Source organism: Lissotriton helveticus, chromosome 7 (assembly GCF_964261635.1).
Source record: "Lissotriton helveticus chromosome 7, aLisHel1.1, whole genome shotgun sequence".
In the NCBI taxonomy this organism is placed as follows: Eukaryota; Metazoa; Chordata; class Amphibia; order Caudata; family Salamandridae; genus Lissotriton; species Lissotriton helveticus.
The window spans coordinates 517750384-517766688 of NC_136068.1; the positions used below are offsets into that span (position 1 = coordinate 517750384).

At 48.6% G+C, this 16305-nt stretch overlaps 1 protein-coding gene across 1 annotated transcript in view; it reads left to right on the plus strand.

Moving 5' to 3' along the window:
- Positions 1-15571, plus strand: part of LOC144766851 (DBIRD complex subunit ZNF326-like) — a 28182-nt gene extending 12611 nt beyond the window's left edge. The window contains exons 2-3 of the mRNA XM_078650566.1: positions 659-789; positions 15001-15571. Coding sequence (XP_078506692.1) covers positions 659-789; positions 15001-15231 — 362 coding nt within the window. The 3' untranslated portion in view covers positions 15232-15571. The remainder of the gene's footprint in view (positions 1-658; positions 790-15000) is intronic.
- The last annotated feature ends 734 nt before the right edge of the window (positions 15572-16305 follow it).

The window sequence follows — 16305 nt, forward strand, 5'->3', positions numbered from 1 at the left end:
ACGCCAGGCGAAACCTAAAAAGGACATTGAAGCTCACCTGGAAAGTACTGCTCACCAGGAAACCTTGGATCATATACAGAAGCAAACCAAATTCGACAAAGTTGTGATGTCCTTTTTGCATGTAAGTGCTGGTGTTCTGCATAGTGACATTTCAGACCGTCCTTCTTTTTTGGTTTTGCTTGACGTGCATTATGCTTAGAGGTTTTTTTAACTAGTGTAGTTCTGGGTATCACATTATTTATAGCTATGCTATAATGGTTTTCAAATGTCATGTTGGCAATCCTAATTATACGTCTACCGTGCCTTAAACTTCCCCTGCATCTTTCAGGAATGCATGGTCAATAAGTTTAAGAAGACCTCTCTATGTAAAGCGCAGACTAACCAGACTGAGGCCGCAAAAACACTAGAAAAAGTTCTACTGGAAGGTGAAGTTTTTAAAGCTATTTGAACTGCGTCTTTTTGCAGATTGTGAAGATTTGTGGTGTTTGTGTCTGGTTCTCAAATTATACAATAAGTTAAGGTTGTCCCATTCCCTTTGGCTGCGTTTCCCTAAGTTCTTGAGAATGCACTTGAAGGGTAGAACCACTAAAAGATACTTTGGTGAAGTTTCATGCATCTACCATTGCACTACAAGCCTACTTTTTTTTTTTGTATCTAGGTGTTTCTGCTGATGATCATATGATGAAAGTTGAGACTGTCCATTGCAGTGCTTGCAGTGTCTATGTTCCTGCTTTACATAGTTCTGTGCAGCAACATGAAAAATCATCTGATCACGCAAAAAGGAAGTTGGTAAGTTTATTTAAATGTGTTACCTCATTTACATTTTGTTTTACTCCATGTATATGCAGATTTGTTTCAGTGTTTTGACATCTTGTGTAGTATTTTCTGTTCTTGTAACCTCCCACGAGGAGACCTACAGACCCCCTGTTACATGTTTCTCAGTAGGTTTTAATTGCAGCCCCCAAGCACTATTTTCTTAAAGGGCAGACAGGATGCGCTCTCCCGCAACAGTTGGTTACGTTTTTTTAACTCGCATCGCACGCCTCCACACTTTCGTTTTGTTCCTGGAGAGCGTCCAACACGGCTATATGCCTCTTAATATACTTTTTTTTTTACAATCTCAGCAGCCGCACTTTATTTCAGGTGCTGCCATTGTAACAAATCTAAACAAATAGAAAAAAGGTATGCAGCAGCCATTTTTTTCTATATCTTTGCTTTTGAAGCAATTGCAGCTCCTCGTCTTTATCTTACGATGTTTACAGCTAAAGCACGAGTGCCTCAAAGGTCTCGTATTTGAGAGACTTTGATCTATTTGCATCGTAAATGACAATGCTTTTTTATTTGTGTTCAGGAAATCTGCCAGAGGCATTTCCAACCATTCAATCAGACTCTGTGTAACCTGTTGCCTTGCAGTCTGCCTTGGAGTCCTGCTCGCCTTGTCTTTTGGCTGTGCTCTTTTCCTTTGAGGGTTTCAGGTCACGGCCTGCTTGGTGGGGTTTGATTGCTTGCTTGTGGAGGGAGCGAGATTGCAGGTCATTCCCTAATAAGAGTCCCTGGTGTTTTTTAAACGCTTATCTGGCACACCCTGGTGGCAGAGTAGTTTCTAAAGGGTTTCTGTCCACATTGAATGCTTTCTCTCCTAGGTTCAAACCAAGTTATTGTAGTTGAACTAGCAGTATGTGTATAAATTAACGTTTATTAATCTAACATTTTGTCAAGGCTTACAAGGAACAAATAAAAAGGGAGAGCGTACTCACTGCTACAAGTATCCTAAACAATCCAATAGTCAAGTCCCGGTACGAACAGTATGCAAAGGTAAGATTTTTAGGAGCCAAATCTGAAGACATTGAACCTATTGCCTCAAGTTGAATAATTGCTTGGCCAGTTAAATCGTCAGTCCAACTTTTTCTATGAGAGCTACCACAATGGTGAGTGACCATGCCTTGCAGAATTATTGTTCTGACTACCCAGATGTCTGTCACAATTAAAGTTGTACAATCCACTGAAAAAGCCAAAGGCTGTGCTCTTTTCCCTTGAGGGTTTCAGGTCACGGCCTGCTTGGTGGGGTTTGATTGCTTGCTTGTGGAGGGAGCGAGATTGCAGGTCATTCCCTAATAAGAGTCCCTGGTGTTTTTTAAACGCTTATCTGGCACACCCTGGTGGCAGAGTAGTTTCTAAAGGGTTTCTGTCCACATTGAATGCTTTCACTTCTAGGCTCCAACCAAGTTATTGTAGTTGAACTAGCAGTATGTGTATAAATTAACGTTTATTAATCTAACATTTTGTCAAGGCTTACAAGGAACAAATAAAAAGGGAGAGCGTACTCACTGCTACAAGTATCCTAAACAATCCAATAGTCCAGTCCCGGTACGAACAGTATGCAAAGGTAAGATTTTTAGGAGCCAAATCTGAAGACATTGAACCTATTGCCTCGAGTTGAATAATTGCTTGGCCAGTTAAATCGGCAGTCCAACTTTTTCTATGAGAGCTACCACAATGGTGAGTGACCATGCCTTGCAGAATTATTGTTCTGACTACCCAGATGTCTGTCACAATTAAAGTTGTACAATCCACTGAAAAAGCCAAAGGTTCCAGGGACGTTAGTTTCATTTTTACCCACACAAGCATAAAAAAATCAGCACTTCAAATTGTAATAACTTTTTAAAAAAAACTTGTGGCCTTAAGTTACTTATGGGCACAAGTTCTAGTTTCTTTCTTCAGATAAGTATAACTGCTGAATTTCTATTGTTTTTTGTAGGTAAAACATCAACATATGTCAGTGTAAAACCCCTAAAACATTTTGAGCACTTGCCCATGAGGGAGTCCCTCCATGTGTCCTATAGGGTCAGGATACCTGTATCCTGGCTCGTGTTTTCACACTGTCAAACCCCCAATCTTCCAGGGTATCGGTGAGCTGCCAGTAGATTCAGAGCTATACGTTGGAGATGTTTGCTTTAAATATAAATGTAATCCAGCAAATTCTTTATTGGTATTTCTAGTAAGTATATTTCTGTTGCAGTCTTGTATTCAACCAGAAATATGGCCATTCTGCAGTTCTACTTAAAAGCAAATTTCAAGGCACACATGGGTAACCCTTCAGCCCCAGGCATAAAAGCATCAACAGCTTACCTTCTCTTTCAATAAAACTTCTCAATCTGCCCAATCTACCTTCTCTTTAGGAATGCTGTAAATCTCACTCTGGATGGAAAGCAATTTCCTCCAGCTGAACGCTGGAAAAACGGAGGTTCTGCTCTTTGGAGATGCCCCCCTCCTCTGGTCACCTTCCTGGTGGCCCCCAGAACTAGGCACACCCCCGACCACGGCAACCACAGTCAAAAACCTCGGTGTTCACCTTGAACAGTCCCTAAACATGAAGAAACACGTTACTCACACAGTCTGATCCTGCTTCCACACCCTTGGCTTACTAAGGAAAGCTTTTACTTATCTCCCGACACAACAAGGAAAACCCTAACACAGGCCCTGATACTAAGCAAGCAGGACTATTGCAACGCCCTATTTATCGCTGCAAATGAGTCCTCCTTAAACCGATTGCAAATGATACAGAACACAGCCGCCTGCACGGTTCTGAATGCTCCCCCAGATCAGCTTCCTCTCCCCTCCTTCATCAGATACACTGGCTGCCCATACGACAACGCGTGAAATTCAAGATCTGCTGTCTCAGACACAAAGCTATCTGGGGCAATGGCCCTCCCTATCTAGTAGAGAAACTTCGCCGCTATTACCCGGCTCGGACTCTGCGCTCCAGCTCCCAATCGCTCCTCAAAACCCCCAACATAAAGGCTAGATCCAGAAGCAGGTCTTTCTCGCCCGTTCATCTGGAATCAACTACAGCTGGCCCTAAGACTGTGTCCAGACCATCTTAAATTCAGAAGACTCCTGAAAACTGCCCTGTTCTAACCCCCCTTTAACCACTTATGCTGCGCTTCCAAGTGATGAGAGACCCCCCCGGAGGTGATTCAAGCGCTATACAAATTAAATCAAATCATTAATTAAATCAAACAGGTACACATGCTGCAAACGGATAAGTTAATTACAATTTGGCACCCAGTATAGTCGAACCCAGTCAAGTCCCAAGCAGGACGTATTCTACTCTATCCCCTGCCAACAAACCCATGGGCATGAATCACTCCCTCACAAGCCTACCTGTGCCCATCGAGCTTACCCCCAGCAACCCTGTTGCTTCAGGCCCATCCACTACCCAATTGTCTCATATTACAGTGATCTCCTGGAATGTGGCAGGCCTTGCTAGCAAAATAGTTTGTACAGAGTGGGGTTCCTACATCAGCTCTAAAAATATACTCCTTTTTCAAGAGACCTGGGCACGTGAGGAAATATCATTCCCGGGGTTTGCCTCTTTTTTCAAAGCCGCTAAATGGGGGGGGAAGGGGTAGGCCGTCGGGGGGACTCACGATATGGATAGCCACGAATTTGGGCTGTCAAGCTTCCTATCTAGAGACCGCCTCCGACGACCTATTAGCTGTCCTACTTGAGTGGCCAGACTCCACGAAGTTGCTAGTCATCAACATTTACTCAAGGCCGGTACCAATGCACAAAGAATCTGGGACTATAGATCAGTTATCAGTGCTCCTAGAAGGCATTCCAAGCGAACTAGCATGCCTGGTAGGAGGTGACTTTAATTGTCACTACGAACCACTGCCTGGACTACGTGATGGTCCTTCCCATGAGGAAGATCTGTGCTGGTTCATCCCAGAGACGGTGGCACCACCCCCAAGGGCCTGGACTCCTCTGGCCTTGCAGATAACTGCCCTCACTCTCAACCTAGGCATAAGGGCGTGCAATGGCCGTTGTAAATCAGATATACCCAGTAGCCATACCTACAACAAAACAGGTAGTGAATCTAGACTGGACTACATTATGGTTAAATTGTTTATGTGGTCAGCAATAGTTGATTTCAAAGTCACTGAAAGAACAGACAGTGACCACAATGTTTTGGAATTGACTTATTACCTGCCTGGGGGGGAGGTTGCTTCCCATGGATCGGACAAAGATAAGGTGGGCCTCCTACTGGAAAACAATCGGAGGAAAGTCAAGTGGGAGAAATTGGCCAACAGCCCAGACAGAATACCCCGGCTATACGAAAGGATTATCCCACTTTTGAAGAAAGCCTTTCAGCTAGGAAACGAGGTCTCAGATGATACCAGCAGAGGTAAGCTCGCACAAATACACGCTGACACCATCAATACCTTAGAGCAGGATCTGTTCTCATCCTCAGGGAACAGGAAAGGCCCTACGCCCAAGACGTCGTGGTACAATGCCGCTTGTAGGGAAGCTAAGGCCCTCCTGCTACTTGCTATAAAGGGACGTCTCAACCGTGAAGAAATCCGTGCTAGGAGAAGATCGTATAAAATCCTCCTTGCAAATGCGCGGGCGGAATGGGACCAAGATCATTGGGAGAATCTCACCAAAACACTAACATTCAGAGATTCCCGCAAATTCTGGCGCATAGTCGCGAATGGCACGGAGGATTTAACCTCCGCAATAGAGCCCAACATAGCCCCCTCGGCATGGCAGAGCCATTTTGAGGCACTATATGTGGAAGGGGGGGGGGAACAAAACAGTGATGGTATCATAAACACATCCAGTCCTATAGGGGTCCCTTTTACTGAAAAAGAGGTGAGGGAGGCCATTAAAAACTTAGCCGCAGGAAAAGCCCCGGGTCTCGACGGAGTGCCAGGGGACTTCTTTAAACAGGAACCGACGATATGGACTCCATACCTTACACTGATTTTCAATGCTATTCTGGGGGGAATGGAGGTGCCCGATACTTGGAGGGGAGCAGAGGTGGTCCCAATTTACAAAAAGGGATCCCCCCTGCTTCCTGCCAACTATCGCCCCATCAGTCTCATCGACATATCACAAAAACTCTTCGGTAGACTGATTCTGAATAGACTTGAGGCATGGACAGAAGAGATGAACATTCTATCCCCCTATCAGGCAGGATTCGGACAGGGTGTATCGACCATAGACCAAATTTTCAGGCTAAATCTTCTTTACTGGAGAACAGCCGTAATCGAGGGCGGGACTTTATACACTATTTTCGTAGACTTACGTGCCGCCTTCGATTTGGTACCTAGATCGAGGCTGTGGAGAGTGATGGAAGAGCTAAACGTCCCAGGTGACATTCTGGCAATACTGATGAGACTTCACCATAACAACTATGCCCGCGTAAGGTGTGGCAAAAGTGGCAAGCTAACCGAGAGGTTCCCCGTTCGCAGAGGGGTGAGACAGGGTTGTGTGCTTGCTCCGACCCTGTTCTGCCTCTTTGTGAACGGGGTTGTTGCCCACCTAAACAGGATTGCCAATACTGATGCCCCAAAGTTGACAGGCAGCAGGGTGCCTGCAATTATGTTTGCAGACGACACCCTGCTGCTGTCTAAATCCCCTATGGGGATCCAACGCATCCTGGACGGCTTTTTTTTTAATTTTTTTTTAAATTTTGTTTTTATTGTTGCCATCACATAATAAGCATCAACGGATAGTCACGTTTCATTGCAGCGTCAACATTCAGCTGCATCCAATCAGTATAGCAACTTTTCAAATTTTGTTTTTGCATCCAAATTATTAACAGTACTACTAAAAGGGTCAAGATAAACGATACGTGTCATAAATCAAATACAGCATTGGCGTGAATAGAAGTATCGCAAGCATTTTACATATTCCCTAGCAACAAACAATCCTGCCTGTATTTTCGGTTCTTGGGGCCCTGCGCGTTCCGCTGCTTCTAATGCCCTTCCCCTGGTTCCCCCCCATTACATCATATCCTCGTCCTCCCCTGAGCTGTCTCCATCCTCATCTTCAGGCAGGGGTTCACAAATATCCCCTCTGTATGTGTTCCAAGGTGACCATATTTTGTTCCATTTGCGTGGATTAAGCCTTTGTTGGTAAATCGCCCTCTATGTTAACATAATCATGTCCATGTTCCTGCACCACTGAGCCAGGGTCGGGGTCTCCAGCGCCCCCCAATTCTGTGCGATATCTCGTTTCGCCAGCATCATACCAATGATCACCCATCGTTTCCCATGTGGTGACAGGTCGGTTGGGCCCCACACATTCAGTAAGCAAACCCTAGGGTCAGGTATGAACGAGTTCTGTAGGGTCTGACTGACCGTTCGCGTCACACGCCTCCAGTAAGTTTGTATATTAGGACAGTCCCACAAAGTATGGAACAGTGTACCCTCCTCCCCACAATTCCTTAGGCAGTATGGGTGTTCCGCCCTGTGGATTTTGTGTAGTGTCGTTCGTGTGTAGTACACCCTATGTAATACTTTAAATTGGACCAGTCTAAATCGGGTGGATATACCCGCCTCCCTAGGCGACGCCAACGCTGCATTCCATTCCCCCTCAGCCAGGTCTCCGACCTCATCTTCCCACTTTTCTTTCAGTTTCTCCAGCGGATCCGGTAGGTTGTGCAGCAGTTTACGGTAAGTGAGGGAGGTAGCACCCGCCTCCATATAGTCCGTAAGCAGTCGGTCCTCTAACGGAGCAGACTCCGGGACTGTCACCCCCAGCTCTAACACGGACATGAGTGCGTGCCTAACTTGTACATATCTGTATGTTTCATTCACCCCGAGATCATACTGCTCTCTCAGGGTCGCAAAGGAGAGCACGCCATCTCTCGTCCATAGATCGCCTACCGTGGAGATTCCGATGGTATCCCATTGGTCAAACCCTTTACAGCTGCGCAGATTACCAAGGGCCTTGGCATCCCATAGTGGTGTGAGTTTGGTAATCACTCCCTCCCAGGCAAGCCGCCTCTGAGCTTTATGCCATATAGATACTGTGTGTTTGGTAGGTCCCTCCAGCTTCCCCACCATACCCTTGTTATAGAGCGGGGCCAGAAGGGTGTTCGTGCCCAGTTGGCGTCTATCCGCCAGGTAGGCCGGGTCATCTTGTGCACCATGGATCCACTGGTTGATCACCTTAAGGTGAGCTGCCCAATAGTACAATTCAAGGTTTGGGAGCGCTATCCCCCCGCTGTACCAGTCTCTAATCAATTTCAAATGTGCTACCCTAGCTGGCTTGCCCCCCCACAGCAGGCCTGACAGTTGTGCCGATACTTGGCGGAAGAACGACAATGGGACCATCACCGGCGTGTTCTCCAGGACATACAGGAAGCGAGGCAGCGCCAGCATTTTGAAGAGCGCCGCTCTACCTAGCAGTGTCAAGGGGAGGGTCTTCCAGTGGCGCACGTCCGCCTTCAGCCTGTCCAGCAGGGGCCCAAGGTTCAACTCCAGAAAGGTCGCATGGTCCCTTGTGATGTGAATCCCCAGGTACCTGAAGGAAAGAGGTTCTACAATCAACTGGCAATCAATAGGTAGGGCCGGGGGGTCGCCCCGTATCATATAGAGTATGGACTTGGACCAGTTAAGTTTATACCCTGATGCCGCACCATGTCTCTCACATAGTGCCAGAAGGACCGGAATACCATCCGTGAGGTCCATGAGGTAAATGAGCATGTCGTCAGCATACAGGGAGACCCTATCCTCCCAGTCGCCTCCCCACTGTATGCCCTTCAGTAGCTGGGTGGTCCTGAGAACCGTGGCCAGGGGTTCCAGTACTAAGGCGAATAGCAGCGGCGAGAGTGGGCACCCTTGTCTCGTGCCCCTCGCCAGCGGGAGCTCCCTCGAGATACATCCATTGGCCGTCACCCTTGCCACGGGGTCGGTGTACAACAGCCTGACCCACGATATGAATTTCGAGCCAACACCCATGTGCTCCAGGACCGCAAAGAGATAGCGCCATTCGACCATGTCAAATGCCATTTTGGCATCCAAGGACAGCACCGCTGCCGGCCCCGCCAACCTTTGGGCGCGTGCCAGCACCCCGTGCAGCCGTCGCAAATTCAGCGCCGTACTCCGGTGTGGCATAAAGCCCGACTGGTCTGGATGAATCAGATGCGCCAGATGGGGCAGCAGTCTAGTGGCCAGTAATTTTGCCAAAATTTTATTTTCGGCGTTAAGGAGTGAGATTGGGCGGTATGATCCGCATTCTTCAGGGGGTTTGCCAGGCTTCGGTATTGCCACTATAGTGGCCGTGCGCTGGTCAGGAGGCAAATGCCCCCGTTCCTGGCATTCCTTGTACATATTGAGCAAGGGTGCGGACAGCGTTTCGGACATGATCTTGTACCATTCAATCGGCACTCCGTTGGGGCCCATTGCTTTCCCCGGGTGTAATGCTGCTATGGCTACTTGTATTTCGTCGGCCGTCAGGTCCGAGTCAAGCTCGTCCCGTGCGTCCTGAGGGAGAGTACGGGTAGGTACCCCTATGAGAGATCCTTCTACCATCTCCCGTGTGACCTCGACTTCAGGGGAGTATACGGAATGGAAATGGTCTGCCAGGAGTTCTACTATTCGTTCCGGACTGGTCTGTAACACCCCTTCCGAATCTTTCAGTTGCAGTATGGCCCTCTGTCCTCCTCGTTTCTTTTCCAACCAGGCTAGGAGTTTACCTGCCTTATCGCCCACGTCATATATCCTGCTCGTTGTCGCTGCCACATTGTCCATCACCTTGCGGCGTACATGGTCGGTGTGACTCTGCTGACACAGTCTGAGCGCGTGTTGTGTATCCCCAGTCGGGTTCCTTTCGTGGTCCTGTGTTGCCCTGGCGAGCCGCCCCTCTAGGTCTAACAATTCCTTACTCCTCGTGCGCTTATGCTGCGTGATAACAGAGATTGCCTGCCCGCGAAGAACCGTCTTGTATGCTTCCCATAAGGTTGTATGGGATGCCACCGACCCTTCATTGTCAGCGAGATAGGATTTTGTGCCTTTTTTTAAAGCCTTGGCTATAACAGGCTCTTTGAGGTATCCCGGGTAAATGGGGTAGATGCGTCTATGGGTGCGTACCTGGCTAGAAAGAGTCAGTGTTAGCGGGGAATGGTCTGAGATCCCTCGCGGTCTGATGTGAGTGTCAGTGAAGTTGAGGAGGCCCCCCCCAGTGTGAGGAAGTAGTCAATCCTCGATAGGCTATCATGGACTGCCGAATAGTAGGTGTAATGCCGGTCCTCTGGGTGAAACTGCCTCCATATGTCTACTAATCCCTGCGCTTCCATGAAGTCATGCAATCTGGAAGGCCCTGGTGTTTGTGTGCGCACAGGGTAGCGGTCTAGGGAGTTGTGTGCCACCGCATTAAAATCACCCCCTACAATGAGATCCCCTTCTGGAAGGTTCAACAAAAATGTTCCTAATTCTGGGAGAGCTATGGTGTGCAGTGCCGGCGGGATATATACTGAGACTACGTTGAGCGGCCTCCCCTCCCATTGCCCGTGTATCGCTGCGAAGCGTCCCTGCGTGTCGATGCTAACGGATTGGGTTATGAACCTGGACGAGCGGTGCATTAATATCCCCGTGCCTCGGGACCCCTTAGTGAACTCAGAGTGGACAATCATGCTGTAGCCTTTCCTATCTAGGGCCTGTGTCGCTGTGCCAGTCAGATGAGTTTCCTGTAGTAGGACCAAGGCGGGATTCAACCTCTTTATGCTCTGTAAGACCAACCCACGCTTTATTTTGTCTCCCAGACCCCTCACATTCCAGGACATGAGGCTCAACGGAGACGACTGCCCCATACTAGCGTCCCTCCCCGCCATGTTTGAATGGGCGGAAAGTCAGTCGATGTTCGCAGCGCACCAAGCAGCTTGTGGAGTGAACATGTGTGCTTTGCCGCGCTACCACTATTCTACGCGCTTTTGCCCCATGGTACTGTTCCTGACCCTGTGTACTAACTACAAACCAAAAACCCATCCTACCCCCAACTCCCCTCCTCCCTGCCCCCCTGCTCAACGGACTCAAAACTGCCCGCCCCCCCAACTCAGCAGAGTGCCTGATCCCAACCCAAAACATTGTACTTGCTCGCTGGGGTGAAGGACTCTCCGGAATCAGCGGCCCCCATCCTCGGCTGCGGAGGCCCTCAGCCCAGTGTCCAAGGCGGCACTGCCGGTCATCGTTGCAGTCAGTTCAGCCAGACAATAGCAGTGAGTCACTGTTCCTCTTCATCGCCTCTCTCCTGATGGTCAGGCAGAGGGGAGAGTGCCTCCGCATCCTCCCCGGTGGATTGTGAGCCCTGTCGGGGTTCAGCATTACGGTGTTTATTTTGCCTGTTGGAGCGACGAGGGAGGCCCACCGGCCTCCACCCCTCCAGCCATTCCTGCGCCATCTCCGGGGAATCAAAAAACCAAGTTTTATTGTCTGCCACAATCCGAAGCTTGGCCGGAAAAAGCATTGAATACTGGATTTCCCTAGCTCTCAGTTCCTTCTTTACTTCGAAAAAAGTTCTCCTCCTCCGTGCGACCTCGGCTGTGTAGTCCGGAAAAAAGGCCAGCGCAGAGTTCTGGATCTTAACAGGGGGCGAAGTCCTCGCCGCCTGCAGGATGGCGTCCCGATCCCTGAAATTAAAGAGTCTCGCTATGATCGGCCTGGGGTTAGCGCCCGTTTTCCGGCGTCCTCCAGGGACCCTGTGTGCCCTTTCCACCGTGAAAAAGGCGGAGAGTCCTTTAGGTTGCAGGGTCTGCTTGATTAAGTTCTCCACATACAGGTCCATCGCCCTCGTGTCCTCCGATTCCGGCACACCAATTATACGGATGTTGTTGCGCCTCGAGCGCCCTTCCTGGTCATCGAGCTTGTCTCGCAGTTCCTTATTTTCCTTCGAGATGCGTTCCATGCCAATCTGCAGCTCCGACACATCCTCCACCAAGGACTTGGTCACCACTTCCATATTATTCACTTTCTCCGTCATCTTATGGAAGTCCGCTCTTATTAGCGTGATTTCGGCTGAGATTGACCCCACCGTTGCTTGTACTTGCGTGAGGGCCCGCATGACATCGTCCAGGGTCGCCTTCTTGCCCCCCGCTGCTTCCGCAGCCTTGCCTTGCTGTGTTTTGGCGTCGGGGGGGGGAGGAAACTGGCTTCTCATATGCAAACCGGTCAAGTCAGGACTGCGTCGCTCCGGCTTTCTGCCCCTTGCCGGCCATCTTAGCAGCGGGGCTCTTCAAAAGCGATGGAAGCCGGTGTCCCAATCCTCCGAACCGGTGCACTTGTTCGTACGTACCCACACCTGACTCCGCCTGGGCAGACCCACTCGTATCACCCCCGGGTGGCCCCGGGGCACAGTCCAACAGCCCACGTGGCGGTCAGCGGTTCAGTGTGGACCCCGAAATTCCCTTCTGGCTCATACGATAATCAGCGACAATACTCATCACATGGCCCCTCCACTGTGTCGCCGCTCCCGCAATGGCCAGCGGGTACGGTAGGATGTAGCTGCCAGGTCCAGTCGTGGGGCGGTCGTTTTAATGTTCTCCCCTGAAAGAGCGGAAGTTCCTCCACCCCAGTGTCTTATGTGCCGCCCCTGCCCTGCGGCCGTCGAACTCCCGCCTGGTACCCCTGTTTATGTTGTAGGGCCCGTGGTACTGACAAATAAATCGGCACGAGGCCGAGGAGAAAGTCTTGTGTGGACGACCCTCAGCACCCGGAGTAGGCTCTGGGAGGAGTCACGATGGGGTCCGGTGTCCGCCCGGGCTTTTTTCGGCGCAATGCGCCCCCAGTCAGTGGAGGAGCCCTGGAGCTATACTTTGTACTGCCTGGCGGCGAAAAAGCACTCCCCGTCCCTCCCAGCGCTCCGTCTGCGACGCCGGGTCCACAGCTGCTGAAGCAGGGCTTTCTGCGCGACCCCAAGATGGCGGCCCCTGCTCCCGGTGTCGCCGCTCTCAGCGCCTCTCTCCGCCCCCGTAGGCTGTCAGGGTTGGTCTTCTCCTCACCTCGGAGGGGTGCCTGGGCTCGCACTCCGGGCTGGTGAAGTCCGGTGGCGTTATCAGGGCTCCGAGGTTTCTCCCTCGTCGTCGTCGGCCGCGGGCGGGCGCTTCCGGTGTCCCTCTGCCCGGATCAATACACTTCCTGCCTGTCAGCGGTGCAGTCCACTCCCCGGCCCGGATGCTTCATACAGGCCCACACGGGTTCCGCTCAAAACTATACTTTCTGACCACGGAAGGAAGTCCCGCTAGTCTGTGACACTGCCGCCCGGTCCTGGGCTTCGTTGCCTTCCCGCCTGGGAAATTTCGTGAACGGATAGGTGGTCGGATTATTTAGGAGGCCGCTTCAATCACGGAGCTCTCCTCCTAAGCTGCCGCCATCGCCGGCTGCTGGCCACGCCCCCCCCCTGGACGGCTTTTTAGAGTTTTGCTCTGAACGTGGTTTAGAAATCAACCCACAAAAAACCAAATTTATGATTTTAAATCCCAACCCCCATAATCGAGCCCCACCCAGGATAGGCACAGTCCAACTAGAACGTGTGCACAACATCGAATACTTGGGGATTACCTTAAACGAACATTTAACGTGGACGTCTCACCAGACTAAAGTGACCATCAAACTGGCTCAGTTGGCGGGTGGCACCATGCGTCTGGCGAACAAATCCTTCTATCGCCCACTAACCCCAATTATGCATATTTATAAAATTCAAGCCCGGGCGGGTGTCACATATGGGGGCGAGCTGTGGGGTCACTCTCAACTCCCTAAACTACAGTCAATCGAAAACAAATTCCTGAGGCAGGTCGTTGCCCTTCCCCAGAGTACTCCTCTATTTCCCCTTAGATTAGACCTGGGAATTCGACCAATAACAGAGGAGCTGGGACTTAAACCCCTAACCTTTTGGAGGCGTTTGTGGTGTAGCCCAGACCTTACAAATTACAGAGAGGAACTACAGGAATTCCTGGAGCTACGGAATGCCAAGAGGATCCCCTGGATGATCTACGTCAAGGGAATGCTAGAGGAGATGGGATACCCGGAACTATGGACGGATCCTTCAAACTCTTGTGTAAAGACCCCAAAAAAGGTACTAGCGAGAGCATACTATGAACTGATGCTCACAAGAGCTATTGATGCCACTCGAGAAGGATCCTTGACTCACTTGTTCCTAAAAGTGAAAGACTCTTATTGTCTTGAAAGCGCTCTAGATGCTATTTCCCCTGTATTAACGAGGAAACTATTTTTACAATGGAGATATGGATGCCTTCCCCTAGCTTCATTTACAGCGTCATGGCAATCTCGCTCCACCGTAGCAACTTGTCCAATGTGTGCTCATCCGAAGGAGGACGATGTTCATGCTGTCTTCTTCTGCAAGGGCTATGAGAGGAGTAGGAAATACTGGTTAGTCCCGCTACTCCGGAACTTGGGTTTTAGATCTTTTCAACCTGCCTATAGAGTTTTAAAGACAGACCTCTCTCCTACTGTAGTTTTTGCCCTATCGAAATTTCTGACCTCTATGTGGTTCATTCGAAGCCGATTGATGAAAAGACTTGTATAAAAATCCCTTGCAAGATATACACTGTTTTATCTCTCCCCTCGTTTTAAATCTCTTAAATATTGGATCACATCATGTTTAATTAGTTTTTAAGTTGTATAAATGTTATGTATCTTTTATGATCTGTGATCGAAATAAAGATTTTTGAAATGAAATTACAATTTGCTTGCAGCCTGTAATGCTGTAGATGCACTTGCACCCTCCCTGCCACCAGGGCATGTGAGCTCACGCGGCAAATAGAACGTTCAGGTCTGTTTACTCCCTCCTCAGCTTTGCAAATAACACTTCTTCCGTACTGAGTTTCACCCAAAAAATTGTAGTTTCGCAGGAAATGAATTTCTTGGAAATGTGATGCCCACCCTCAATATCCCAGTCATCGCCCCCTCTGTACAAGAACTCCTTGGAGCTCATGGGCGTTCATAGACCTGGCATGGATTTTTCCATCCTATGGTCTGTCTGGACATACTCTAAAATTTTTAAGTCCTGCATCTGTTTTTCCCGTTGTAAGATGACTTTTCTAATAATGTATTCTTTCTGCTTTTTGTGATCTGAAATCTGAGTTCTTTACTTGCACTGTACACAAGACTTTTGCTGTTACTTTTGTAATAGTTAGTGTGCATTTGTTCATGAGAATTTTGCTAAAGATGGTTTAAAACTTGTGTTTACTTCTAGGGTGAGAATCCCTTTGAAATCGTTGAACAAACGGTAGAATCGGTAGTTGAGGAAACAACTGATACGAATGATGAAGACAATGACCAAAACGAAGAGGAGGATATTGATGGTGAAAACGATGAAAATGAGGAGCAGATAATGTGGAGGCAGAAAATGCGGATGCTGCTGAGGATGCGGATGATGATGCTGAATGATTACTCTGGGGACTTAGCCACCACTGATGAAAACTAGTTGAGAAACTGCCCTGAAATACCAAACACTTTAGCACACTGCATTGGTGGACTTAAAGAACGTTTTGCGCAAAGTTGAGCCGTTCGTTCACCCTGCATGCATTCCACTTCTGTTTTAATTGCCTATGGGCAAACCGGTTTTAAGTTTTGTTTTTGTAGTAAACTAAAGATTGTATTAAACACAGCAAATGCTTCAGTATTCTTCCAGTGTAAATTGATTTGTTCACGGTTACGTTTTGAGTAATTTTGAGCAGTTGGGGTTCTAAACATTACAATGTGATTTTTTGCAATTTTTAGCGCCCAATGTAGTGTTGTATATAATTCAAGCTGTTGTAGCAAAGAAACCCTGTTTGTGTCCTGCAGTAATAAAGGTTTACAACAAGATTATACACTTATTTTGCACCTCCCCTTTATAGTACTGTCTACCTCAAAGAACGGGTACACTCAAGGTGGTGTATAATGTGCAATGTCTGGTGGCAGTACCACCACACAGAGTGGGCAACGGAAGATAAAATGATGGATTGCATGTGCTTGAACTATGGTGAGAATACAATGGAGGAGGACCAGGTCAAGTGCAGAGATTTAATAGATAAGGCATAGCAAAGGAGGTGGCAACAAGGTGCAGGAGGGTCCATGAGTAGTGGAGGCTGGGTTTCTTAATCCGTGTCCTACCTGCTGTGTTGCAAGCATAAGACACAGTGACAACCAGAGCCCCTTACTTTGTCTCCCCCCCCATTACATTGTCAATTAGGGTGGAGGGAGGGAATGGAAAGGAGTAAAATACATGTCTACAGATGTACTGGTATGTTCAGGACACTGTATCAATCACTGAAGAACCAAGGTCAGATATAAAAGAAGATACACAAAAGAAGGCTGCACAAATAGGACGGCGAATCTTGTACACAAACTGGTAAGTCAGCAAAAGAACAACAAGGCTAAAAACACTGGAACGGATGCTACACTGTGGAACTGATTGCGATGAAAGGTTGAAAGAAACAAAAAAAAGCGGAGTTCAAATAAAACAAGCATTTGCAATGCAATAGGTCTCGCATTAGGAAAGTATAACTTAAAAGTT